Here is a 27,353-nt window from a genome sequence, read left to right as displayed (position 1 = left end):
TCTCTCTCTCTCTCTCTCTCTCTCTCTCTCTCTCATTCATACAGGCAGCACTGAACCACTCATTCTCTCTCTCTATTGCTCTTTCCTTTTTCCCTTTCTCTTCCTCCCTCCATCCGGTATGCCATCTTCTTTCTCTCCTCATCCTCCCCCCCCCCGTTTCCACTGGCGGACGCTTAAACTGGTGTTTCCACTTAAGTGTCTGGGTGCATCCGGACGTGTCCAGGTTTTGTGGACGGTTAACTAAGAGAGACAGAGGGAGAGAGGGAGGACAGGCTCTGTGTTAATACAGTGATACAGATGTTCAGGTTTAATGCTGCACACAGACACACAGATATTATTATTTATTATTATTATTATTATTATTGTTATTATACAGTGATCCCGTACTGGACACAGATGTTTTGCACCTCTCGCTGCTGTCTGTGTGTGCGTCCTCCCCCCGTCCTCCTCTGCGAGTCTGTGGAAGTAGGCGTCCCTGATGGCAGTGTATTTGGGGCAGAACAGCAGGAAGTGGGCCGCGTTCTCCACTTCCCCTGCCCACCCTCTCCTCTCTGGGCTTCCACCTCTGCTGGTTACAGTCTCTTTCTCCAGAATGTAGCAGCTCGGTCTGTACTGGCTCAGGATCGGTGTCTTTTTTCCGGTACTGTGGTCCGGTTCTGAGTCAGGCTGTAGTCCCTCTGCGGGCTGTGGTGGCGCTGCAGCTTGTGTTGTGCCATTTCCGGACACAGTCTGCTTTCACGATTGCAGTTGGAGTCTGTTGTTCGTACTCAGGCTGGCTTGCGTTGGTCACGGAGATGCTGCGCCAGGGTGTTTGGCTCTGGCAGGTCCAATGTGGGCTCTGTGCCGAGGGAGGTGTAGCTGGCTGTGTGCTGGATTATGTTGTCGTCGAAGGTGAACTGGAATTTGTGTGCCTGGTTCTTAGCTTTCTCTCTCAGTTGTTTACAGGATGACTCAGAGCCTACATTTATCCTGAAAAGTTATCATTTTACAGTTTAGTGAAGTCATGATGTGACTGAAACGTTTGCGTTGTTTGCACTTTAGCACTTTTGATATGAATGTCTGTCTAAAGATCACTACAATACGTCAGACCTCTGGCTTTGTTGGCCTCGCACGACCGGCCCACACGCGGTGGTGGAAATGGCGCCAATATTTAAAAACTGTGCGTGAGCACGTCGACGTGCCTCACGTCCGCCCCACGTGCCGGGGGTTGATCACGCCTGCGCCAAGAGTTACAAGATGGCGGAGAGTGCGGAACTGAAGGTAAAGCGCAGCTTTAAATCACATTTGATATAATCGGTTAATTGTCGTTATTAAGCCCACAGAAGCGAGCTGTGTGGTGTATAAAATCAACGGGAACGCACTTAGGGGAGGATCCGTGCTGTATAGAGGCAGAAAGCGGAGCGCAGCGGCAGTTTCAGTGCGATGCTGGGAACATGTTATTGTTGATGCTCCGACTGCTGTGTTTTGTACACTTCTGTCTTTGAGCTCCGACGCTGTTTCCCGGAGAGGTTGTAACGGGAGAGGCAGCGCTGGCTGTAGTCGTGTAGCCCGGTGCAGGTGAGCGCACAATGGACACCACGCCGCGGCGGGGATAGAGGACAGAAACAGACAGGGAGAGGGAGCTGGGCGGCCGGCGTGTTGTCCTCCTGTCAGTCAGTCAGTGTAGTGTGTCGGAGGAGGTAATGGATCTCGTCTGAGTCCGGGCGGCGGAGCCGATGTTCAGAGCCTCAGTGTGGACTCGCTAGGCTGGCAGTAATAGATCGCAGGATGAAAGCTGTCCGGGAGTTTATTATTGCATGTGATCAGATCCGCGCTGGGGGGCTCGTACCTGTCAGTGTGTTTATTATTGCATGTGGGAAGAGTTGCGGCTGATCTTGATGGCGCTGTTGTGTGTTTGGTTGACGTCTGTTTCTTTATTAATATTTGAACTCCGCTGCGCTCACTGAATTAAGCCCAGAGCTCGCAGTCTGTGTTGGGTGTTTTCGGAGCCCCTGGGTCGCAGGCGTCTGTCTCGGCCGGGCGGCGCGGGGCGGCGCGGGGCGGCGCGGGGTCTGGCTCGCCGCTCTTTTGTTGTCCTGCTGCACGCCGTGGACGGGGGCGTCAGATGCTCCGTGGAAGGGAAACGCGCTTCAAGAATATCTATGTATTTATTTTAAATAAAGTTGAGCTTCTAATGAACTAATTTATTTGATAATATTAATAATAGAAAATAAATAACTATTATAAATATCCACAACAAGCCGCTGGAATAAACTCATGCTGTAAATAAGTCTATTAAAAAAGAAAAGGAAAAATAAAACGTGTCACTGATCTAGATTGCAATTCCTATTCCTACACCAGACAGTGTTTTTAATATACACTTGTGTATGTGCGCACACATAAATAGCACTTTTATTTTTAACCTATTAAGTCTGGTGTTAATATGATTTGCTTATTCGTGTTCAGTGAGTATAAAGCAGATTATTATCAGTCACTGTTAAGAAGCACACGGGGCCGTGGAAAACGCACAATAGTCACTCGGTGTGAAGTCGGGCCAGCTGTCTGACATGGTCAGCCGCTTTGTGGAAACCTCAGTGGGAGGGAGAGCTGCCTGTCTCCGTTCCTTTCCTACGCCAGGCAGGTGAAGCAATGGCTGGGGAGGCTGAGCCGTCTGGAGCTGAAGCTTACAGGGCAGTGTAGTCTCTCTGCTGAGCTGATTATCACAGTGTGGGTGTAAATGTGGAGGCAGTGATAAAGCTTGGGGTCTGTGCAGACTGAGTGCTGGTGAAGCACCTTCCAGTCATCCGTTTATTGAGTGTAAGTCAAGATGGGTGTGTGCTGTTTTGCCTTCTTTGAAAAAAGTCCTGAAACTGAAGTAAAATTTAATCTCATGATTTTTTTTATTTTATGTGGCATCCTTCAAGCGCATTTGTTCACTTTAAAAGGATAAAAACATGCCAAATGTGAGACACTCTTTATATTTTTGTATTTTTTTTAACCATAGTGTAGTGTAGTGAAAGGTCCGGTAACCAAGCCTGGGTGTCAGTTATCGATATCCAAACTGAAGGAAGGAAACATCATCTGGGCTGGCTGTCATTGATCTGGATGGAATGATTTATGGTGTACATTGACAAGGCATGCACTTTTCCCTGTGTGTGTGAGTGTGTGAGAGAGCGACTGAGACTCGGACCTCAGCGGAGCTTCAGGCTGTTTTTTTGTTTGTTTGTTTTTAATTGCTGCCACACGGCCACCCTCTCTCCTGTCCACCCCCCCCCCAGGGGACAGGATGGTGGGCATGCTGGACAATGGAATGAGATCCCAGCTCTCCTCTGTCCTGGAGGCACTAGGGGACCGAGTGTGCACTGGGGTCTGTTCACACCTAGGCAAGAAAGGGGGCGATGCAGAGGAAGCTGGGCCTGACGTGTTTTTTTTTTAAGGTTGTTAGTAAAAACAGGATTGCACTCTGTGCCTGCAGCATCTCTCTGTCTTGTTTTCTGTTAATTTCATTTTACTTATAATAGAAGAGAAGATAGAAGCCTTGCATGATCTAGTCTGTGTAATGTATAGAAAGCAGAGCTATGGGTGTAGTTTATAAAGAGTGCACATTTTTCCAGATATTGTAGTTGCTACTATTGTCACTATTATTGTAAAGTATAGCCTAGAGCTGACCTGGCCAGCCCTGGTTCTGGAGATACTCAGTGAGTTCTGGTTTGGCCTTTATACGCATAGTTAAGGACTTCATGGATTGGGTTGTGGGGTCCAGTTAGTCATACCTCCTCAAGTGTATGTTTGAGGTACTTTGTGATTGGTCTGATTTGATGCTGATAAGGAGACCTCTAAGACCAGCAGCATTTTGCCTCTCCAGAACCAGGGCTGCCCAGTGTGGGTCTAACCCACTGTGAGGCAGTGATTTGTGCAGTCTCTTGAGATTTTAGTAAGGACACCTTCTGTATAGCTCCTGGTAGTGGTGGTGCCGACTGAGGGATATGGGACGGTTTTGCTACCCTGGAAGCTGCTTGACTGCCGTTCCTGACTGAGGGAAGCTGGGTAGGGCTCCTGTTTTAATGAAATCCTCGTCAAACCCCATAATATGGACGCTGTTCAGGAGTGCTTTGCTGAGTAGCCGTGCTGAGGTGGGTGGTGTGACAGGCAGAGCCGCAGTGGGCTGCCTCCTGGCTCTGGTGCTGGCTGAGTGGGCCGCTCGCAGTTACCCAGCGCTGAGGCTCCACCCACCCATAGCCCACTCACTCTATTCTGGGCTTGCTCCTGCTGGGGGGGCTGTGTGTGTGTGTGTGTATGTGTGTGTGTTTGTTTGTGGTCAGGTACTGAGTTGCACTCTGTAGGGATGGAATCTGAGCGAAGTTGGTAACTGCTAACTTTAGGAATGAGTAAGTGAGTGTAGTAGGAGTAATTATTATGCTTTCTTTAACCAAACAAACATATTTTACTCCTTATTAGCATGTGTTGTGTTTTTCAGTATAAGGGAGTCAGGAATCGCGCAGATCCCCCTAAGGCATGGCAACTTTTTCTCCTTTTCTTTCATGCCTGGTTGGGGCTGCTGGTATTTCTTGACTGGCCGGGGTGTCATAGCTCCTATGTGTCCTAAACCTGATTCAGTCCATAATTGTCTCCAACCACAGATACAAAATTAAATAAATAATAATGCTTAAAACAATCTGCCATGTTATTGTCGTGAGGTGTAATACTCCTCAAGTGGGAAAGGTAAGGCACTTTCATTATGAACATGTGCTGCACTTTGATTTTTTTAAATATTTAATGGGATTTTAAGAGTCTTCTGAGTACATCCCATGGCTGTCTAACTGTGTTGGATGCCTTTCTTCTACGGCTTCTTGTGCCTCCTGCCCCGCTCACCATGGCTGTGTGTGGAAAGGACCCGCCCAGCGCTGGGTCCCTGAATGAGCTGCTTGACCCGCTTATGTCCGCTGGGCCTGTATTTTCACTGCAATTGCAATGAGTTTTGCTGTTGTTACTTTTAACTCTGATTCTCAGCTGGAAAGCACCTGGTGATGCTAATTGTGTGTTCTGACATGATTCCTCAGCCTCAATGGTTAAAGCCCCCACTGGGATAGAGTTACTTCATCTCTCAGCTGTGTGTGTGTGTGTGTGTGTGTGTGTGTGTGTGTGTGTGTGTGTGTGTTTGTGTGTGTGAGAGATACGTGGCGATGTCCACTGTGATATGAACGGTGATTCCTTATCTTATCTGGGCAGGGCTGTTGTACTGCGTGTGAAAAGAAAGTCACCCTTGAGACGAGTCGGTCCGATTTTAAAGCTTTTCTGGTTGCCTGAGATGATGACAGAAGTGGAGCTGATGGGTAATTCCAGAGCACCTCCCGATTAACTTCAACACATTGCATGTCTGCTGTACCTTGGCATATTGTTTTTGTAGAAACTAAGTTTTGTATCTGTCCTGAGAATACAAATGTTGTTATCTGCCTGCATAAACTTGGCAATATGTGTAGGGCCCACTGCACTGTACTGCTGTAAATCTTATTGATTCCAGGTACTTACTTGACGTGGGTTTCACAGACCATCTCTCTTGTTTTGCAGTCAGCCACTTATCTACAGTCTTGCCCTCAGAGCTGTATTATAATACAGATGTGTGTGTGTGTTTGTATATCAGCACACACTTTAACAAGCTCCAAACACTGTCAGCTTCTTCCCCCATAAAACCAACCCCCTCATTGTTATACTGCGGGAACGGCCAAGAAAGTGCTTTCACAACAGATCTTTCACTGTAAGGGAAAGCACTGGCTTCCCATTGTTATCTGCACCAAACTGGCTTTTAATTGAGATGTTGGCCTACTGCAGGAGTATTTGACTTGGAGGTGTGTGTGTGTTTGTGTGTGTTCACTGCTCGTCCATTTAGCCACAACCTGCATGTTGTTCGCTCTCCTCTGGCTGCTGACTGAAGCGGCAGTTGCTGTGGTGTTTATCTGTGTCTCTGTGCTCGAGCTGTGTAACAGCCTCCTTCGATCACTGGGGATTGTGTATTTTGAGATGGGCTGGAGAGACACAGGCTGTGTGGTGATTATCACTGAGGGCTGAGGAGCGGCTGCAGGAGGTTGTATTGATGAATGTGTGTGGGAAGCAATGAAAGGACCTGCTTTTGCTTGGTGGTAGAGAATGGAAAGCTTCCACACAGCCTCTTGTTTTCAGGTTTTTATTCAGCCTTAATTTATTTATTAGTAATTTCCTTATTTAGTGTTTTGCTTGATTGCATTTTTGGGGATGACCTGCTGAAGAACCCAGCAGGAAACTGAACATGTAAACTCAGCTGATGTTGATGTTTTTTTGCTCTGTAAACTCCTTATAGTCCCCCCGCCTTAGTGAGTGTATTACACAGCACCACTTTCAACAGGATCTCTGTGCAGAAGGTGGGACAGATGTGTTTTTCTGTTTTGTCCGGGGGAGCTGTAGGATGAAGCTGAAGCAAGCGAATTACATCTGCAGTCTTGAGGTTCTTTTGTGTTGTTTTGCAATCAAAACAAAGAAAAAATGTGTCACTGTGTAATAGTATAAACCATTCCTGCCCCTCCCACTGGTCTACAGGTTTTGTATCTTCCCAACCTTTAATATTACTGTATTTTAAACTATTTTACTTAACATTTTTTGTATGTTAAAAATGTGAGTGTAATATGGACTCCACACTGTACTTAATTAAAAACAAACAAACAAACAAAAATCACAAGCTGAGTTTTAATTTTGGATACTGTTAAAAATGGGAACTATCTTACAGTAACAGTCAGGTTTGTTTAGATATTGTTATAGTGTTATTTTACGTAATTTAGCAAGTGTTTGCATTACAATTAAGCTATGCAGTCAAATTAGGGTTAGGCCTACATTGTGGTCCGGGCTAGAATTCGACTTAAGAGTCCCTAATAACCTTGTGTGTTGCTCTTCTACTGTTTAAATTTAGTCTTCCTCAAAGCTGTTTTAATGCCACCCCTGTAAACATCGGCACCCTTGAATGGGGCAGAATAACATTCAGGGACGGTGTTTGTCTCCTGTGTGATTAAGTGTCTGTGACTCTGGTAATTGCCGTAGATGGAGACTGGGTTAATCTTTAAATAACACATTACCCCTGCGCTCTCACAGACGTTCATTTCAGAGGCCTGTGAATCTCCCAGAGTCCATTGTCAGTAATTGTAGCCTGTGGCTGTGGCCTGATCAGGCTGTCTCTGCAGCGTTCTATTAGAAGCCAAAAAAAGGTTTGTATTGTTGTTTGCTGCTGTTGTTTCTGCAGGTCCAGCTAAGTAAAAGAACGCACACTACAGGGCCGCAGGCTGAAGTGTTTGAGCGGCCAGGAGGTTGCAAAGATGTGTTCTTATCAGTCCTGGGTGGGCTGAGCAGATAAGGCATGCTGTATTTCTGTGACCTTCTGTCCTGCTGGAGTATCACTCCCACCCCCCCCACAACCCCACAAAGTGAAGCTCTGACAAGAGCTTCAGGAGATGTGAAGCAGACACTGTGAGAGGGATGGAGGGAGGGAGGAGGGGGGCCAGGCAGAGCTTGATCACCATTATTTTCCACCTTCCATCAGGACTTTTTTGGAGGGGGGGGACTGACAGTGGCACTTGATTGGGTGTGGGTTCATTAACTAACAAGGAAGAGAAGGAGATTAGCTGGTTTAATATGTCATGCCCAGAGTCTTGGCCCTCTGTCTAGGCTTCCAGGGGCTGGATTTTTATGTATGTGTGAGAGTGTGGGTGTGGGCGTATATATGATTGAGTTTGATTTGCTGTTCTGCTTCTCAGTTCCTTTTTTGTGAAGTGTAGAAATGGGGAGGCCAGCCCCTGCAAGAGTGCCTCATTAGGATGGTTCTTCTAAGGAACCGTGGTGGGGGGTGGGGGGGGATTATTAATGCACACCATTTTTATTTTTATTATTTTTAACCCCAGTGTGGCTCACCTGTGGCTACCTTGAGTCTGATGTGATGTTGCTGTGAGTGATGACCGTATATTATCAGTGTCTATTGACCCTCCACTGGGCAGTGGGTTGCGTTCCCCATGCCCTGTTGCATCGAGCGGCCAGTGTGTAGGACAGCCCTCGGAGACTGACGCAGGGACAGATGCACTGTCCACCTGCAGCCCTGTGGTCAAGGTTAGACGGCCCACTCCAGTCCACAGCACACCACGTCACCGTAGGCCATCCGCTCTGCCACCGCAGCACCTCACACACAGCGAGAGAAGTTTCTCTTTAACACTACACATCTTGCAAAGGCCAGCTGGGGCACTGTGAAGCTTTTCACAGCTGGTTCATGTTATTAAAAAAAAAAAAAAAAAAGTCAATAAAGGAGGGTACCAGTGAATTTGAGCTTGTCAGCAAAAACTGCCCCCCCCTCCCAGCTCCATCCTGCCTCTGACATCATAGTTGTCGTCCCCACTCCGCCCCATTTCTCTTCTCGGGGAGGCTGCAGTCTACTGCTCTGAGCTGGGCAGTGCCGGGCTGACACAGCTATGAAGTTCAGGCAGAGTGCCGTGATCTGGGGTCGGGGGAAATGGCACCATGCACTGCTGCCTGCTAAGTCTGCCGTGTCATTGGTGGGAAACCAACACCGAAATCCGATCACAGAGAGAGAGAGAGAGAGAGAGAGTGAGAGACTATTAAAAAGTGGGTGTTATATTGTCTGTATTAAGAGGGGTGCAGGGATTATATGAGATTATATGTATTGATGTTTTCTTATTAATATTGTATGAATATACAACATTGATGTTGCTTAAATTCTTTGGCAACACTGGATTACTCCTGTCATGCCAATAAAGCAGTTTTTGAATTTGAATGTGAGTCACAGGGAGAGGGTATTTGTTGAGCACAGATTAATTTAAAGATCTGTGTCCATTCCCACTGTTGAGGCCGGGAAGGGGGATCTTGGGGCTGGTAGACATCACTGGCTTGCCGGTTTAAAAAGAATGCAATAGCAGACTCTAAAATAAAACAATGAGTCTTTGAGTTCATCGCTGCTGTCGTCATGTGGAGGGCTGTCGTATCTCTATACCCGTAGGTGTCTCATGGTGTGTTTCTTGCTTACTTGTTGATCAGGAGCTGCTCAGTGTCCTGCAGTTCGGTATCCAAGTTTACATTTCTTTAATAATCAATATCACGAGTGTTCAGTAATGAGCAGTTTTGGAGTTTGAACAGGCTTGTACAGCGGTGTAAGTGTTTGTGCACCAGGAAGTCCGTCTCTGTGTGGCAGCTGACTGGTAGGCCCTGTTCTGGTGTCACAGGGGGAATTCCTGTCTCTCAGGGCTGCACACTTTCATTTTCCCTCTGTAGAGCACACCCTCCTTGTGTTGTTAAAGCTGTCTGTATTGGTTACACTGCTAGCAAGGTAGGCAACAATTGGGCCTAGGCCTTAAGCCACGGACCCTCCTATACCTCCTATATCAATCTCTGTTATCCCAGAGGAGTTGTTTTTCTTTTTTCCATGCTTAATGCTTTTCTCTGTCTTTTTATGTTCTGTTTTTTACTGTGTGAAGGGCTCTGTAGCAACTTGCTACAGTCGTTGCTAAGGGCTCAATACTACATTAAAACAGAATTTAATTTAATATTGCCGGTCTCTTTCTTTTGGGTTTTGGACTGGTCTGTGAAAGGGGCTATGAGTCTCGGCCTGCCAGAGCCCATGTTCTGGTCGACCCCCTATCAATTGCGGCCGGGCGTCCTGTTGTATAGTGTGCAGTGCTGTGCCGTCCCTATAGTAACACTGTGAACTCACAGGAACGCACTTTGTTTGCCACCAGGGGGGATTCTATAAATAGAACAAAGTGCAAAACTGATCTTGATATTATTATAATTTGGATATTTGGAATTTAGTTTTATGGTGATGATTTGGAGTATGGCGCAGTGGGGTAGTACCAGTCAGCTCGGGCATTCCCTCTGCAGCAGCAGCACCAGGCAACAAGCAGTAGTTGTAAGTGTATGCTCTCACCCTTAATTTTAAACTGCACTATTCATGAATATAGGTAATTAAGTCCTTATTTTTCAGTGTGTGTTGAGCATCGAGGGCACACTGGGAAGCTGGCAGGGGCTGTGCAAAAGTAACCTTCGTATTGCGTACTCTGCGTTGCTATTCTGTTGTGTGTGTGTGATCTAAAAGAGCAGCCCTGAGTAAATTGCTCCTGCGCAGGTGAGCCCCTCCCTACCCTTTGACCTCTCCAGAACCACAAGGCCTTATTTACCTTCAAAAAATTTAACACTCTTTATAATTTGTATTACGATTTATTTTATTCCAGTTGAGTGACCATACCATTGTACTTCTCAGATTATTAAAACAAGGAACTACAAAAACATTAAAGAATATAACATATTGTAATTGCATCTGTTACACAAACCGTTTAAATCCCATGGACTGGCACAGGACTGTGTCTGTGAGTCTGTTCAATTTGAACCCTCTGTCCTGTCGCGTGTGTAATCCTGAGGCCAGGCCTGGGTGAGAGCAGGGAGAACACACAGCCACTGTGGCACATGGCCTTATTTTTCTGTTTGTTCAATTTCATTTCACACTGGAGTGTCTCTGACATCCTCTCAAATGCCTCATTAATTTCCCTGGATGTTAATTTAATTTTACTGCCTAATTTATGTACCTTGTCCTGACAGGAGGCGTTTTTCTTGGCAGTGTTTAAATTTGATCTAATCCTGCTTTTATTCGGATGTAGAGTGTGGCAGTATTGTCATCAGGGAGGGTTCCCAATTTGTTGTGGTTTTCTAGGTTAAATTCAGACTTTCATGGAATACTTGTGTTTTTATTGTATAATTGTATCTATTGTTTTACCTTCATCTTTAAAATAAGTCTTAAACTTTCATCTGTCCTCAGTACTAATCCACTAGGTGGAAACAGACCATGCAGCTAGCAGGAAGCCAAAAAAATTAAAGTAATTAGAAATAAATACAGATGTACCCGTTTAACACCCATTGCTGTAACAGACGTATTCAGATGAGGCTGGTTTGCTGTCGGATTCATGTGCTTGGTTCTGGGACTGTCGGGGAGTACAGGCAGGATCAACATCCAGTAATGCCTATGAAAAGGGACCCCCCCTTTCTCTCACTTGCCCCCCCCCTCCCATCACAGAGCAGCAAAGCAGTGGCTGGGCTAATGAGGGTCTGATGACGTGCTGGTGTCCAGGTTTCTGTGTGCGTTTGAGGAGAGAGTGAGAGTGTACATACATGTGTGTTTGATAGACTGTTCATCGCTCTCTGCCCAGTCTTTGTTTTGTTGTGCAGTGTGTGTTGCAGTGCTGATAGCAGCACAGGGTGTTGCTGGGTGGAGATGCAGAGTGATGCTAGGTGCTCATAGTGAGCGTGTGCGTGTACGTCCTCCTCTCCATGTCCTACCCCCCCACCTAGGGAATCAAATTCCGCGGTCCCAAATCCCGGGATCTCGGACAATTTTCTAGTCCCGAAATACCGGAATTGAAAATGGGATCACGGGACTGTGGTTAATGAAAAATGCACAAAATTATTGGACTCCGTGCTGTAAGCTATTTATAAAAGAAAATGTGAACAAATTAATACAGAGGCTCATCATCTGTTCAAAATGTGAATCTGAAGTACAACCACCCGCAGATTCTAGCCCAAGTTCAGCCGATCAGCAGAAGAAGTGCACTGCCGAGGTCTCGCGGACTCCAACTTTAAAGGAGCAGCTAAAGTTAATGAGCTGCGTGAGCGACGCAGCAGCAGCAGCAGCATCAGCATCATCAAATGTGAAGAACTGCATCAAAACAGAATTGTTCCTCTTTGAAAGCACAGGGGGATGGGGGCTGAACCTGCAATTAACTTTGACTTTGATATACGCACTGGTCTAAAAGAGACAATTGATGACTTTAGCTTTCTTCGTTCTTTTTTTCTTAATTGCTGTGTTAAGAAACGGATAATGAACAAAACCTAAAAAAACTGTGTGTTCTGACACCTTTCTATCAGAAGCAGCATTAACTTTTTCAGCAATTTGAGCTACAGCTCAATATATTAGTGTAGTATATAGCCTACATTATAGTTAGTCTAATAATGTGTTTGTCTCATCTCTGGGTGTAAATATTCAATGCTCTAAGTAGGCTACGTAGTAGTACAACAATCTGTTTACCATTCAATGCGATCCATGACATGATGCATAAATGAAAACGTGAACATATTTTAGAAAACAATAGGCTATTAGTTGTTTTCATATTTTGTATTGGTTGCGTTATAATTATTACTACATTTGAAAATGACCTAACTAATACACGGCGTTGCTACAACATTGCAGCAACATAATTTGTGTGTAGGTTCGGAAACCCTTTTTAATCCCGATCTAAAAAAACAACAATCCCGGGTTTGAAAAAAGCACCCGGGATTGGATTCCCTACCCCTGCCCCCCCTATTCTTGTGATCCTCTGTTTCATGCCCACCAGAAAGCAGAGGCTCGACAGAGGGGGCAAGCTGTGTCTGACCTGTGTGCTGCTGAGGTCAGGGGGGATCCGGCTGGGATTCGCTGTCATCCACAAGGTCATAGCTCTGTGGTAACGGATGCCACTCTCGCTGACAGTGGGATTCCTGTATCCTTGGGTGGGGGCCCTGTGTAGGCCCTGTCATTGCAGATTAGTTGATAGAGAGCTCTGAGTTCCTATTGATTTGGAGCTGGACAGCCAGCCAGCTCACCAAGGTGTTGTGGGGCAGGGAGTGCTGCTGGCACAAAGAAGGCAGAGTAGCCTTCTGCTGCTGTGAGCCTGAGGATTACCCAGGGCACAGGTACTGCGCTCTCCCTGTGTAGAGCTGAGGTCGGCGTGGCTGGCGGACCACTTTCATCTCTTTCTTTTCTCATCAGTTTGATCTTGTGTTTTTGACATAATGATTAGTAACACAGCTCTGCAAATGGTCCTCCTTCTGTCTTACAGACGAGTAGCTCAGGTCTCACGGAGGCGAGAATTTGTTAGGTCACACACACAGACACACACACACACACACACACACAGTCTCGCTTTACTATGTGTATGACAGAGGTGCAGTTGTGATTGCAAGACTCCACACTGAACAGCTGCAGCACAGATTCTCAGTGATTCTGGACCGGCACAGCAAAACGGCCAAATGTTTACGGTATTTTTGCATTTTAAAGAAACTATGATTATATTTTTGAGCTGTGTTTGATTTTGTTTTCTTTAACCTCAGATGTAACCTTGGGTATATATATATACTGTGTTTCCCTGTGTGTGAAAATGAAATGCTAGTGAAATTAATTTTTATTTCATTTTTTATTTTCGACTAATTTGCTTCAAAGCCACCGTCTTCATCTGTGCATTCCTCGGCCGAACTCCTGCCGCTGTGCCGTTGAGCGCACCCCTCCCCCCGCCTCTGCCTGCTGATCTGCAGTTAAGGATCTGAGCAGTTTAATTGTTTTGATGATGTGGAGTCCCAGTGTACACAACGCTAACGACTGGCACATGCGTCTGTGGAAAATGTAAAGTGTGGCAGACATGGATTTCCCATTCTGCAGTGAAATTGGAGCTGATGGGCAGATGCAGCACTCGTGTTTTACAGAGATTCCTGTGACAGATAAAATGGTTTAAAGACGCGTTGGCGGGGCTGTGCAACACATGCGCGCGCGCACACACACACACACACACACACACACACACACACACACACATACATACACATACTCTGACTGCTTTGATCCTGTGGAAGGCCCAGCTTTTCTTGCTGTTTTACTTCATTAACATCACTTACCATCTTTTATTCCGGTTTGAACTGTATTCAGATCTCTTCCTTTAAAGTCACAGCAGCCTTTCTGAATTTTCTTTTTCTTGCCTGTGAGGAATAATGCCAAGCAGGAATACCAGCCTCTCTCCGCTCAGCTCTCATTTTGGCCATTGTTGGACCTCGGCCTGACTGGGCTCCGGGCTCCGGCTCCTGGGGTCCGCTCTGATTGGATCTGATGGATACTCGTGGTGTGTTGCACCTCCCCAGACCAGTCTCTTCTCTGGAGCCTTCATATAGGGCACATTTAGACTGAGCGTGTCTTGCTCTTGTGTAGGGTAGTGCAAGATCTGTGTGGGAATGGGCTTTTCCTCACAACCAGACTTGACATGTAATTGCAGGCCAGGGGAGTGCTTTTTTGGCAGTTTATTTATTTGCTCATGTATTTATGGTTTTAATGCCTCAGTGCTGCAGCCCTCCGAGGGGTGATGAGCTCGGAGAGGAGGGCCGGATGAGACTGGCAGCAGCAGCGGTCAGCGATCTTGGATTAGTTTGGTTGTTTTGTAAAAATGTGCTGGAGGCACAAGGAGGTGTTTTTTTGTTTTGTTTTTTGTTTTAAATATAATTTATTATCTGAAAAAATGTGTATCTTTTATATTGGTCAGTGATAAAACATTTATTTTTTTGTGTGTGCTTGTGTCGGGTTCTGCATTAGTGTATGTGTTCATCTGTCCGTCCAGGTGAGAGGGTCTGTGCTGTATCGCAGGGCAGTATGGCATACAGATGTCTCTACTCTGAATTCCGGGCTGCAGTGGACATGGTGCCTGTGGACTGCATGATGGCTTTGTGGGTTGTGACACTTAATTGCGCCCTGCCGTGACTGAGAGCGCAAGCAGTGTGGGGTGCTGTTGGGTAGGCCAACTCACACGCAGACTGGACCAGAGGAAAATGAGACTTGCTCTTTGAGTGAAGTTGATGGAAACTGCAGGCCTGTACATTTCCTGCCAGTCCTTTCCATTATTGCATATAATGCAATAATAATAATAATAATAATAATAATAATAATAATAATAATAATAATAATAATAATAATAATAATAATAAGGCTGCCCGAATGAGGGTGATAATACATGTGTGCACATATAAATAAGTTTCCTGTTGCAGCCTCGGCAACACAGCATATCCGAGCCATGTGTACAGCTTGTTATTATTTTGCATTTCCACAGGCCCACTGTCCTTTTTCGGGGGAAGGTGTGGGTGCCAGCAGTGTGGGGTACTGGGGCTCTGCAGGCCAGAAATACAGTGCATGCTGCACAGCCTTTTGTGTGGGAAGCATTGACAGTGTCCTGCCCTCCTCCTCCTCCTCCTTTTGCTGGCAGACTGAGAGAAACACAAGTTGTCTCTCTGGGGAGTGCACATGTCTGCAGTGTATTGTGTTTTCACTGCAACTGTTGTGAATTTCATTTGTTTTGGAAGCTCAGCCGGCTCCCAGCTCAGCCTCGCCACCTCCTCCCTTTCTTACTCCCCAGAAAGGCTTGCTTAATGGAAAGCAAATGTGGGTGGTGCAGCCGTTACCACAGGCCTTTTGAAATGCTGAATCTTAAGTTACGAGAAAAATAAATAACCCGATGGTGCTGGTCAGCTGTGCGTGAGCGGGTTCAGCCCAGGCTTAAAGGGACAGCGTGTTGTCCAGTGCCTCGGGTGGGGGTTAGTAAGCTGTGTGCATTTGGGGACGTACCTACCGGTATCCTTGGCTCCCCTCTCTGCAAAACACTGTCCCATGCCCTCTCCCCCACCCCAATCTCTCAGGGCTTGGGTTCCCAGGCTGGACTCACCCTGACCTTGCACTCCACACAGCCGCCTCTAATCTCCAGTTCCATGTTGCAGTGGCCTGGCCTGTCCTCTTCCTGTGCTCACCAGGCTACGGGCTCTCGGCACATTTTTCCCAAAGGCTCGGAAAATAGGCAGTCAGTGCCGCTCATAGTAGGGTTGTAGGGTTGCACAGGGGGGCTGGGCCGTCGCTGGCTCCTCTGCAGAAGAAAAGGAGCAGCAGCTATGATGATGGCAGTGGTGGTGCAGACTTGCAGTTTATTCATCGATGGCCCTCCTATTTTGGGATTTTTCTGGTGGGGGGTTGGTGTGTGTTTTACAGTAATCACTGCGAGATAATCTGCTGTTCACAGCTGCTATGTTGATTTTGACACGTTGACAAAGAAACCAGAAAGAAAAAATAAATAGAGAAAATGAATGAATACTGGCTTGTATCCTCGGGGGGGGTGGGGGGAATGCAACTGACATTCCTCCAGTGCCTGCAGTGGGCTGCCTGTTTAGACAGGGAAGCAGGAAGTGCTACGGTTGAATGTCTGGGCAACAGCAAATCAAACTCATTCCTGCCTGAAGGTGGTCACAGGTGTCTCTGGGGTGTAGGGTCCCTACTATGTGCAGCAAATTAAGCGTGAACTCATTTATATTCACACCTCCTTCTCTCCCTCCCTGCTTGCCTGTATTGTGTGTGTTTGTGTGTGATGTTCTTGGCAAACTTGTCATCTGGGGTGAGGTATATTGCATTGTAGTTTTTGATTTAAGGAATTATCTGTAGTTGTTGTATGCTGCTGCTGCTGTAATTAAGTATGGAGATTGGCTTGTTATTTCGTGCACCATAATGGTCATTAAAAATAATCAAAAATATGGTATTGTAGCAGTTCATCAGCTGTACTAATCTAACCTGTGGTATACTAGTTATTCATTAGGAGTGAGTGACTGTGGGCTATGATGTACTGCATTGTGGGTAACTGAATAAGGACGCGGTTTGTGTTCTGTTCTGAACCATCTCGTCTGTTTTGGATACAGCAGAACAAACCATTTTATGAGTAAAATATGAATGTCGAGAGCCTTTGGCCCTCTGACCCGACCAGCCTGGATGTTCGCCTAAGGTCGCCCTGCAGGCCGAGTTTGATATGCATCGTGCAGCCGGGTGTTATCCGTGGAGTGATTTGTTGTGGATCGCTGCTTGGGTGTGAACTGACTTTGTAACCCCCTTCTGAAACTGTGGGCCTCCTGCCATTCCCCAGGGCCTGAGGTGCTGGAGAGTCATTAACCCCCACACTGCCTGCTTCTGTGCTTTCTCTGAGACACCACTTTCAATAACTCTGACCTGGAGTACCTGTTCTCTTTGGAACACTGGAAAATGAAAGAATGGGAAAAAGAAAAAGAAAATCCCTAAAGCAAATCTTACTGCATATTGATTCAGGCTGCAGCAGGCAAGGGCCAGCACTCACCATTACCTTTCACTGGATGATGCCGTATGTTCCCTGTGAAGCGCAGTTGTCTTTACCACATGCTTTGTCGTGCTGTGATGCCAGGGTTGCTCTGATGGTGCGACCGGCCATGCTGTCGCTCTTTACGCAGAGGTGTGTCAGATGCAGGCAGAGTGACGTATTTTTGGAGATGGTCCCTGAGGCGTCTTTGCTAGTCTATAATTTGCTGCTCCCACCTGCCCGCGAGCTGTTAGGCAGAGTCTGCTCTGTGTTTGAGAGGGGGAAGGATACAGCACAGAGAGAGGGGAGCGGGGGATGGTACACTGGGCCAGCTGTGAAAGGCCTGAACGCCCCCCACCCCCACCCAGCCTGTCTGACCGCCCCCTCCCTCCCTCCCTGCTGCCTCACACCTCTCACTTCCAGGTCTGTGTTTCAGTGTGGGGGTGTGGGACAGGGGGCTGGAGAAGGCCCACAGGGAGCTGCCACTTGTCTTATGCTGCAGACAGGCCTGTTGCTGAGAGAGAGGAAGGCCAGGCATGGCTGAGGACTGAGCTACACTCTGCTTTCAGCTATCCAAAGAATTTACGCACTCAGATGCCCGGGCTGCACAGTGATCCACAGAAACCACCACGGTGTCGCTGCATCCAAGAGAGAGAAGGTGTTTTGGTGTTGTTGGCATTGGTGGATTTTTTGTTTGTTTTGTTTCATTCTAGTGTGTTTCTGAAAGACTTATCATCATCTTCCAAAGCAGAAGTTATTATCAACTTATTTTTATGGAGCGTGGCCCTGCGCACCCTTTCTGCAGTAATGAGAAATAGATCACTGGTCTCCCTTTGGTAAGTGCAGTGATGGACTGAAACTGCCTCGATCCTTCAGAACTTAGTGGGTAGGGTTGGGGTGAGAATGGGGGATAATGCCAACCCCAAAAATGACCAGGTGAGGAAATGGGACTGGTTAATTATTGGTGTATGTGAACTGTGGCATCTCTCAGCTGGACAGGCTGAGTGTGTGCGTTTCAGACACCAGGCCGGTGGTGTTGCGGCCTGCTGTGGTGAAGAGGAAGAAGGCTGTGCCGGTCTTCCTCTGTGCTTGGCAGCAGAACTGGTGTTTTTGTTTGGTTCCTTCGCCATCGGGAGCATCGCGCACATCCATGCTGCGCCGGAGAGTTTGTGGTCTGTTTGCTGCCTTGTTTAGCTGTGCCTGACTCCCCCAACGCATGCATATTTCATTGAGTAGGCCATTACGCTGGCAGGGATGCTGTTTGTATGGCCTGCTGGAGGGAGGGAGGAGGCAGAGGAGGCAGAATAGGAGGAGGGGGAAGAAGAAGGGGGGAAGGGGTTGTTGTGGGCTGCCTTCTTAAATGGAGCTCAGAGAAACCCCAATCACTGCAGCACAGATGTGTGAAGTGGGCAGTTGAGGGGGCCAGGGAGGGGGAGGGGTAGACAGGGCGAGCAGGGCTGTGCTCGGCAAGGGAAGTGTACTGGCCCCTGGGGAACGGGGGATATTTATTTCTGTGTGTGATGCGGGCCGGGCCGTTCCCAGGCATCTGCATGAGAACGGACACTGCTTCAGCTGCGTGCAGGAGAGCAGCACAGGGGGTCTGCTGCGAAACGCACACCGCATGCAATTGCTCACACTGCATTTACGGATTCACCGTATCTGCTGTATTTTGTTTCTTGAACGCAGACAGAAAAGGAGCTGTTTTATATGAATATTAAACCAGCTTGCATACCTTTCTATTGTTGTTGTTATTATTATTAATATTACTATTCATTGTAACTGGCCCTATCTTTCTGTGGTTGTGTATCCTTGCTGAGTACTACATAAACTGTGTTCTTCAGTTACGGATAAAGGGATTTTTTCAGTATTTTTTTTTTGTATGGGGATTAATAATTTTCTCCCTTTTTGCCCTGTCTGTAATGAGGCGACACTGAGGAGCTGTCGGCTGCAGACCAGGCAGCCCCCTGATTGTTCCCACTTCCTGTCTGAGTGGGATGATAATGGGCTACAGGTCAGCTTGTGCTCTAGATGCATAAATATGAATAATAATAACTATTTAAAAATGGAAAACAAATGTGCTCTTCTGTAGATCACCCAGAACAGCACTGTAGAGAGGACTGCCCGTCACCTGTCCTCCCAGAGAGCAAGTCTCTCGCAGTCTCTGTCTCGGGGCCCTGCTTGGGAATAGCCTCCTGAGCTCTGCATGTCTCAGTTACTGCTGAGATGCTCACTTTCCCTTTTCTGGAATTTTCTAGATATTTGACATCCCCGTAAATATTGTGTTCTAGCACGATCCGGCTTTTTGAGCCGTCCCGACCAGAGCCATAACTGCCTTTAGATCAATGGTTCTCAACCCTGGCCCTGGAGGACCCCTGCTAATTTTTGTTCCAACGACCTCTCAATTACTTAATTGAACCCTTAACTGAAGTAATTTTCTTACATGTGAAATTGTATAACTGATAAAAAGTTAGTTCCTTAATAAGATAATAGGTTCCTTATTTTATACTTTCTTAAAACCCCTACTGTTTAAAATAATTAAAAGGCTCTTTATGAAATTATTACTTCAATTGTTCAATTAAGTAATTGAGCCATTTGAACACAAACTGTTGGGGGGGATCATCCAGAACCAGCGTTGAGAACCACTGCTTAAGCTTTGTTATTATCCTTGTGTAAAAAATAATAAAATTAATTAAATGTTTATATTTTGAAAGCTAATTATTTTCCCACTCTCTCCCCCAACCTGTGATTTTACAGCAAATGGTTATGAGCCTTCGTGTTTCGGAGCTCCAAGTACTACTGGGATACGCAGGGCGGAACAAGCACGGACGCAAGCACGAACTCTTAACAAAAGCACTGCACCTCCTGAAGGCCGGCTGCAGCCCCGCTGTGCAAATGAAAATCAAAGAACTGTACAGGCGCAGGTTCCCCACCAAAATGGTGACGCCGGCGGAGCTGGCCCTGCCCAGCGTGCACTCCACCACTGCACCGCTGCCCTCCGGCCTGCCCCAGCTGGGTTTCGAGGGCCACGCTGCCACCTCGCCCCTGCTGCCCGCCTCCCTGCTGGGGCCCAAGCACGAGCTGGACCTGCCACACCTACCCTCTGCCCTGCACCCTGTGCACCCCGACGTCAAGCTGCAGAAACTGCCTTTCTACGACATGCTGGACGAGCTGATCAAACCCACCAGCCTGGGTAAGAGACTACCTCACTCTCTCTCTCTTGTTCTGTCTGTCTCTCTCTCTTTCTTCCCCCCGTGTCTCTCTAGTCCAGTACCAGTGCATGTTTTGGATATAGCCGAGCCTTCCTTGTGTAAATGAAGAAATTGATCAAGGAAGGCAGTTGTGCAGATATCCAGAAGTAGAGTGGCTAGGATAATTTGATAATTGATAACAATTGCTGTATGTATGCATGCACACACACACGGACACATGCCAACACGCTGTCTCACACAGCTGTACGATCAGTTGTCTCTCTTTAACCTGTAATTGCACACCGACTAATTCACTCCCGAAGGTGCACAGACATGCACACTGAGGGCTTCTGGGTCCTGGCCTGTCCAGCTCTGAGCTGCTGCCGTGTGAGAAGGGTGCTGGACCTGACCCTTGCCCAGGACACTGGTCTCTCTATGCACCCATTGTGGACCCCACCATGGACTGAAGGGCTCGGTGGTGAATCGCAGTGTTTCATTTGGCAGCTCAGCAACATGGTGCTTCAGATCAGGCCTGGGAGGAGAATCTCGCAAGGAAGTATTGGCTTTCCACAGAGAAATTAATGATGCCTCGTTACTCATCGCGTGTGGGAGATGACCTTCTTAATCTTCAGCAGTAATTGGCAGTGACAGTAATTAACGACCCCGATTAATTGTGATTGCGCCCCTTGCTACAGACATTTGACCCTGTGGGAGGGTCTTGGGTTAGGCTTGCTGTTTTTGATAACAGGGCAGTAGAGTGACAGGGGGAGGGTTGGGGGGTGGACTGTAATGACGAACAGACAGTGGGCTGCAGGGCAGGAACCTGTTGACTGTGTTAATCTCTTTAGTTAATAGTCCCTCCGCGTGGGAGTTGGATAGGATGTTGAGCTGCGCCATGGCAACTGTTGGAGCTGGTGTCGCACTACGTGAGGTGGGGAGGGCAGCCGCTGCAATTTGCAGGCAGTGAACTACAACGCCATTGCATTGGAGACCTCCTGGCCTGCTTCATGTGGTAGGAAGACTGACACTGAGAGGACCACTCTGGATTCTGGAACATCAGCAATGACACCACCCCCGTCCCCCTCTTCTCCATTCCATCCCTGCCAGCTAATGTTTCAGGGTCTGTTACACACTTTGCATCACTTTGTGTAAGCTATTTGTGTGCCTCTGGGTGTGGTACTCCCCGGCTCTCGTGAGGGGGCGCATTGAGGATTTGCTCAAAGGCGTTTCCATGAGCAGCTACACAGATGGCCTTGGCCTGATGGACAGCCCTCGTGTTGCCTGCCCATGTGCTGCTTAGTGTGGCATTCGCGCTGATGAAGGACTCGGCGGGGGTGACACAGGGCAGGAGTGTCATCGTGACGTAACATGCAGACCCAGATCGTGTGATCGCATATATTAATCTGGTGGGCGGGACCCAGTTCCTGATTCTTCTATTCTTCTTTTCTCCTGGCCAAAGCTACTGCTACGATGTTGGCAAGGAACATTGGGGGGGCAGCAGAGAACAGTCGCTCTATTTCTTCAGCAAAACCGCATGCTGGTGGTTGGTGCCCAGCCTATGTTTTTGTCACCTAATTTGACAGTGAAATGAGCGCAAGTTTCAGGTACGCTGTCTGTTTGTCATTTGCAATGCAAATCTGTACAGCTGACCTTGTTCCCCTATCTCCTTGAAGATATTCACTTGTGGTGAGAGGTTAACTCGGTTTTTGATAAAGACTTTCAATAATACTTTACTTATAAATAAATAAATATAAAGCAGAAGCTGCATTTTGAATGTTGGCTTTAAAACATGGCAGAACAAAGAGATACCGACGTGCAGAACCACACTGCTCCTGGCACTGCCTTGGCCTGCTCTCCAGCCTCGCCCACACGGCCAAGGAGAGTGCGCTTCTGCAGTCTGGGAACCGCTGTGGAGGTGTCGAGGGCTCAGCGGCCCAGATCAGACCCACTTTATAAACAGGGTTGTAATACGCAGCGGTGAGGCCATGAGCGCAGAGGCTGGGAGCAGGTGACTCGTGGTATTTTTACACTGAGGGCTGTAAAAGCACCTCCAACAGCCCTCCGAGCTGCTCAGAGGAATTTTTATTGGTTTGCATTCAACTCTTTATATAACTTTTAATTGTTTTGTTTTCATGTAAGTTTCATAAGTTTAACGAGCTAGGGGCACAAGGAGGGGGCTAGTGTGTCAGCCTGGGCACATTAAGGCAGCCGCAGCAACCAGGACAACGCTGCTCACCCCGCCAGCGCCCCAGCACAGCCGCCTGCCCAGCGATCCCATCGTTAGGGTAATTTTACTGACGAACACCTCGGGGCTCGGGGCAGGCGGTGTAATCTGTGAAACTAAATTTGTCTTAGGGGAGTGTGTGATTTTGGGCAGTGTGGGTGTTTGGGGGGCTTGCCATTTATAAGTTCCAGCTGTGATTTGTTGCCCCTTGCCTCTCCTGGCAGTCCCTGGGAATCAGGTGGCTTGCTGGCTTCAGCTGCGATTGGCTGCTCCCCGGCTCCCCTGTGCCCCTGGCTACTGCGGCTCTTTTTCTGTTTAAGTACAGTAGGCTTAATATGTAGTTTATTCATGTAATTGGGTGGCGGTGAGGAGGTCACAGAGGGCGAGAGGGAGCAGGTGTGCGTCGTGCCTCAGTTATATGCAGGGCGAGGGCTACGTTTCCTGGGAAGTGATGTGTGGATGCCGGGCAGGAGGCCGGGGTCTTAATTGTCTTCCAGCTCCAGCTGAGATTGCACACCTACGGATTAGCTGTGCAGCCATTCGCTGGAGGAAACTAGACGGTGACAGTGTGCGGCTAAATATAGCCCTCGTGCTGGAGAGGGAGGACAGAGTGCTGCGCTGGGTGAGCTCGGCTCCGGCTAATTGCGTGTTTAGAATCCGTAGGGGCGATTTAATTGTACCTGGGACATTTCATTTCGGCTCCTCTGAGCGCACACCCCAACATGCTCATGACTGTGTGAGGGCAGCTGCTTGCCTTGTGTTCTGCAGTGTCTTTGTGTTCACTTGTCTCTCCATATCGGGAAGGTAAGCTGCCTGGCTTGCCAGGTTTTCCCTGTTGGCATGTGGAGGAATAACCTGCCAAGGCAGAAATCGACAAAGACCCATCCGAGAGAGCAAGTGTAGCCGTGGAAATTACAGTGTGGTTGGCACACACACACTCAGGCTTGGATCGCACTGGTGGTTCCCCTCAGGAGTGGAAACGTGCCCCACATTCTCACAATCTCGAGGTCTCACAGCGAGCCAGCCAGCACGCTCACAGGCCACTGATCTGTGTCCCAGGAAGGCTCTCTGTTTAAAGGGATTGAGGATTGCATAATCCCAGTCTATTTCCAGATGCTCATCTCTACTTCAGCTTCACATGGCAGTGATGGCGCCCACTACCACCCAGGAGCCTGGGTGCTCATGTCTTTGGCCGGTCATTTCGCTTTGTCAACTTTCAGAGGTGTTACAAAGCCCCTGTGCTACATGCCGTGTGCTCCAAGACGGTGGCCAGGTCAGTGACCATGCAGAGAATAGCAGCTGGCCCTTAAGAAACACCTCTGGGCTTGTGCACACAGCTGCAGCGGCCTGTGAGATTCCAAGATGGAGGAGTGCCCAGCTCTGTGTGAAGGCTTTTCCCCCCCAGCCCCCACCACACAGCCCCAGCAGTATGTCCCAGCACGCCCAGACGTATGCCTGGCCTGCTTCAGAGCCTCTGCACAGACTTCCCCTAACACAGCAATGCCGTGCTGTGGGGAGAGAGATGGGAGCCCACCGGCCCGGCCCAGTTCAACCGCTGCTCAGATGATGTAATGGAGCGGTGGTGGACCCAGAGGAACAGCACACCCAGCAGGTCACCCTGCAGGAATGCTGAAAACACTTAAGGAATTTTGAGACCAGTGTTTCACACTATGGAAGAGAAGTCTCTCTGCTAAATGTAGACAACTTCGCGAGAGAGTGAGGGGGAGAGAGTGAGGAAGAAATCTGGGATGAATTTATAATGATGTGAAATTATACTTTTGTCAATTTAAACATTCAAATTGGCTACAACCACATCCTTAGTGCACCATCAGAATTGGGTGCTATTACTGAACTGAACTGAACTGAACTGATCTGATCTGGTTATGCCCACTGTGGCTGCTCTGCTGTCCCAGGTGTGAATGTACAGCTCTGGAAAAAATCAAGAGACCACTCCAAGTTCAGAAATCAATGTTAAGTGGTCTCATAATTTTTTTTCAGAGCTGTATGTCTGCGTCTCGCTGTGGGTTATTCACGATTGCGGTCGAGACTGCGATTCTGATCACGGTGAGCCAGGTCAGGTGACTGCTTCAGGAAGAAGAGCCATGACTTCACTGGCTGATGAGAAATCTGTTCACACAGAGCGCCTTTGATCTTGCAGTTAAGAGTGCTGTGATAATCTCTCAGACTGTGCAGTGGATCAGAGTTTCACTGACGACACGCACAGACTTGTTCTGCAAACACCTTTTGCACTGACAACACATGCATCTCTGAGATGAGCATATGTGTGAAGTGCTAAACATTTAGGAGCAAAACAGACTGTTTAATAAGACCCTCTCAGACTAAAACCGATATTGACCCAACTGAAAATTGCACAGAAAAATATCTTGTATGTAACTGTTACTAAGAAGATGCACAGCTGGCACTGGTACCTCACTGTCATTAACCTGTGAGTGAATTGTCTGTTTTATTAATTGATTTTCCTATTTATTTTATTTTTTATTTTATTTATTTATTTATTCATTCATTCATTCATTCATTCTTTGAATTTCAGCTTCGGATAACAGCCAGCGATTTCAGGAAACGTGTTTTGCTTTTGCATTAACACCTCAGCAAGTACAACAGATCAGCAGCTCAATGTAAGTACTGCCGGCTCCTGTGTGCTCAGGACTGCTGAGACGATCGCACAGTGTGGGGTGCAAGCAGTGGCCAGGCCAGCTGGAGGGCACTGTATAATTCATACACTGTAGTACAGAGACAAACAAAAAAGCAGACGACAGTAAAAAAAACTTCTGAGTGAGGCAGAGGAGAATAAAAGTCCCACACTTTCACAAACTTCTGCTGTCAAAAAATCCCATTTAATTCTTGAGCATGTAGGAGTGCAAGTCTGTAACTGTGCTTGTCATAAGTTGGTACATAGCCTCACTGTTTATTTATTATTATTGCCTGCAGTGTGCACAGCTACATGCATTCCATGCCGCGCTGCCCTGCCGGGGCGGGGAGCATTATTGGGATGCTTTATTGGTTTTGAGATGATCACAATCATGTGTAAAGGGGTGGTAGGGCCACGTTAATCTGTCTTGTTCTGACTCCTTTCCACAGGGACATCTCTGGGACCAAATGTGACTTTACTGTTCAAGTTCAGCTGAGGTACGTCATCGATGTTGTGTGTCTGTTTGTCGTTTGTTGTGGGCCCCTATGCCGCTCTGAGTGCAGTCGTTCAGTGTGTGAACATGCCAAGCTCCTCTTGTCACTGCTTCCCTGCTTCTCCTGGTTATTTTCTCTCTGTATTTACTTCGCTCTCAGCGCATCCCCACACGAGCAGCTGTGCCCTTTTCGGTTCTCCTGTTGCGCTTGTTCAGACTCAAGAGCTGTGAAAATGTTGCAAAATTACTTTTTTTCTCTCCCAGGTTTTGTCTGTCGGAAACGAGCTGTCCTCAGGAAGACCACTTCCCACCCAACTTGTGTGTGAAAGTGAACGGGAAGCCCTGCAACCTCCCTGTGAGTACTACACTCGGGCCCTGCCTGGCCCTGCCCACCCCACCCCTGGGTCCTGCCTGGTGCTGCTCTCGGGGGGAGAGCCCTGTCCCTGTCAGCTGTGGCACACCAGTCTCTTCCCTCTCAACCTCACTGGTTTAATCATAATGAACCTGTTCTCAGTTATTTATTTACTTTTAAGAAAGAAAAGAGAAGTGAGGATTCCTATTTTTCTTTCTTTCAATAATTGAAAATCAACTTTGGTAGTTCCACTGTGGTGAACATTATTCTGTAATGAGAATGTTTTTCAATGAAAGGCAGTCAGAAAACATGTGTCCATTGATCCCCTGTGCTGTGAACACCCCTCTCACTCTGAACTTCGCAGCCCTTGCCTGTCAGCTGTGTGTCCTAGTGTTTAGTGATTGAGATGTGACTTCTGACCCTGCTCTCCTATGCCTTCCCCCAGGGATATCTTCCTCCAACCAAAAACGGTGTAGAACCAAAGCGACCCAGCCGCCCCATCAACATTACCTCACTGGTGCGGTTGTCCACAACAGTACCCAACACCATCGTGGTGTCGTGGACAGCGGAGATTGGAAGGGTAAGGTCTATTACTGTCGTCTCCCACACCTTCCTTCAAGTGTTCAAATGAACCTCCCATTTTGCTATAGGAAACAGACATTTAACAGGCCCCCACCATCTTTAAGACACAAGTGACATAATGTTTCTTATTACTTCATCCAGCTGTGTGTAGTGCAGGGGTGATTGAATGCACCTTTGGCACATGTTGTTGTTTATATTGAGACACATGTCTGAGCAATGCTGGGAATACCTGTACCGTGAGGTCTCTCTGTTACACCTTCCACCACATCAAAAGCCTCGGGAAGACACCGCTATGTAAACCGCACCTGGGGCAAGACGAGGCAGAGTCGTCTGTAGCTGTTGGGGACGGCGAGACGTGTGCGTTCGACTGACTAAGACCCACGGTGCTGTTCTCTGCCAAGATAAAAAGCCTGAGGGTCACAAAGTGAGATTCACAAACTGTCTTTCACTCACAGCCACTCTAGATCGTGCACAGAGAGCGTTGTTATCCAGGACACTCTGGAAATCTAATTCTTTCCTCCTCTCTCTCTCTCTCTCTCCCTCTTTCTTCCTCTCTGCAGAGTTACTCGATGGCAGTGTACCTTGTAAAACAGCAGTCCTCCACAGTATTGTTACAGAGACTAAGGTCGAAAGGAATAAGGAACCCAGACCACTCCAGAGCACTCAGTATGTGACGTTTTGTGTGTGTGTGTGTGTGTGTGTGAAGGGGGGGGTGGGGGTTGCGGTGTCGGGGTGCAGCAGCCAGCAAGAGTAAAATCTCTTTAGCTGCTCAGGATTTACACTGTTCTCTGGTTTCTCCAGGAAGTGATAGAGCACAAAGTGCAGGCTCAGCTCAGACATTATGTAAATGTTATTCTTGACACTTAGAAGCTGTGCGTGTGTGTATGCGTGAGAGACGGAGAGAGAGAGGTTGTGTGTGTGTGTGTGTGTGCGCGCGTGTGTGTG

The 27,353-nt window shown here is 47.6% G+C and overlaps 1 protein-coding gene across 3 annotated transcripts in view; it reads left to right on the top strand.

The window, feature by feature from the left end:
• The first annotated feature begins 1,207 nt into the window (after positions 1-1,207).
• The window catches only part of pias1b (protein inhibitor of activated STAT, 1b), a 34,484-nt gene continuing 8,338 nt past the window's right edge, over positions 1,208-27,353 (top strand). The window contains exons 1-7 of one of the 3 annotated variants that reach the window (XM_066701215.1): positions 1,208-1,260; positions 19,674-20,109; positions 24,883-24,967; positions 25,431-25,478; positions 25,739-25,829; positions 26,272-26,406; positions 26,969-27,074. In XM_066701215.1, the coding sequence (XP_066557312.1) occupies positions 1,237-1,260; positions 19,674-20,109; positions 24,883-24,967; positions 25,431-25,478; positions 25,739-25,829; positions 26,272-26,406; positions 26,969-27,074 (925 nt within the window). In that variant the 5' untranslated portion in view covers positions 1,208-1,236. Of the gene's footprint in view, positions 1,261-1,301; positions 1,558-18,822; positions 18,931-19,673; positions 20,110-24,882; positions 24,968-25,430; positions 25,479-25,738; positions 25,830-26,271; positions 26,407-26,968; positions 27,075-27,353 lie in introns of those variants that run through there. The other 2 variants (XM_066701216.1, XM_066701217.1) reach the window with 2 other exon arrangements.

Source organism: Amia ocellicauda, chromosome 4 (assembly GCF_036373705.1).
Source record: "Amia ocellicauda isolate fAmiCal2 chromosome 4, fAmiCal2.hap1, whole genome shotgun sequence".
NCBI lineage: Eukaryota > Metazoa > Chordata > Actinopteri > Amiiformes > Amiidae > Amia > Amia ocellicauda.
This window is presented reverse-complemented; position numbering and strand designations above follow the sequence as displayed.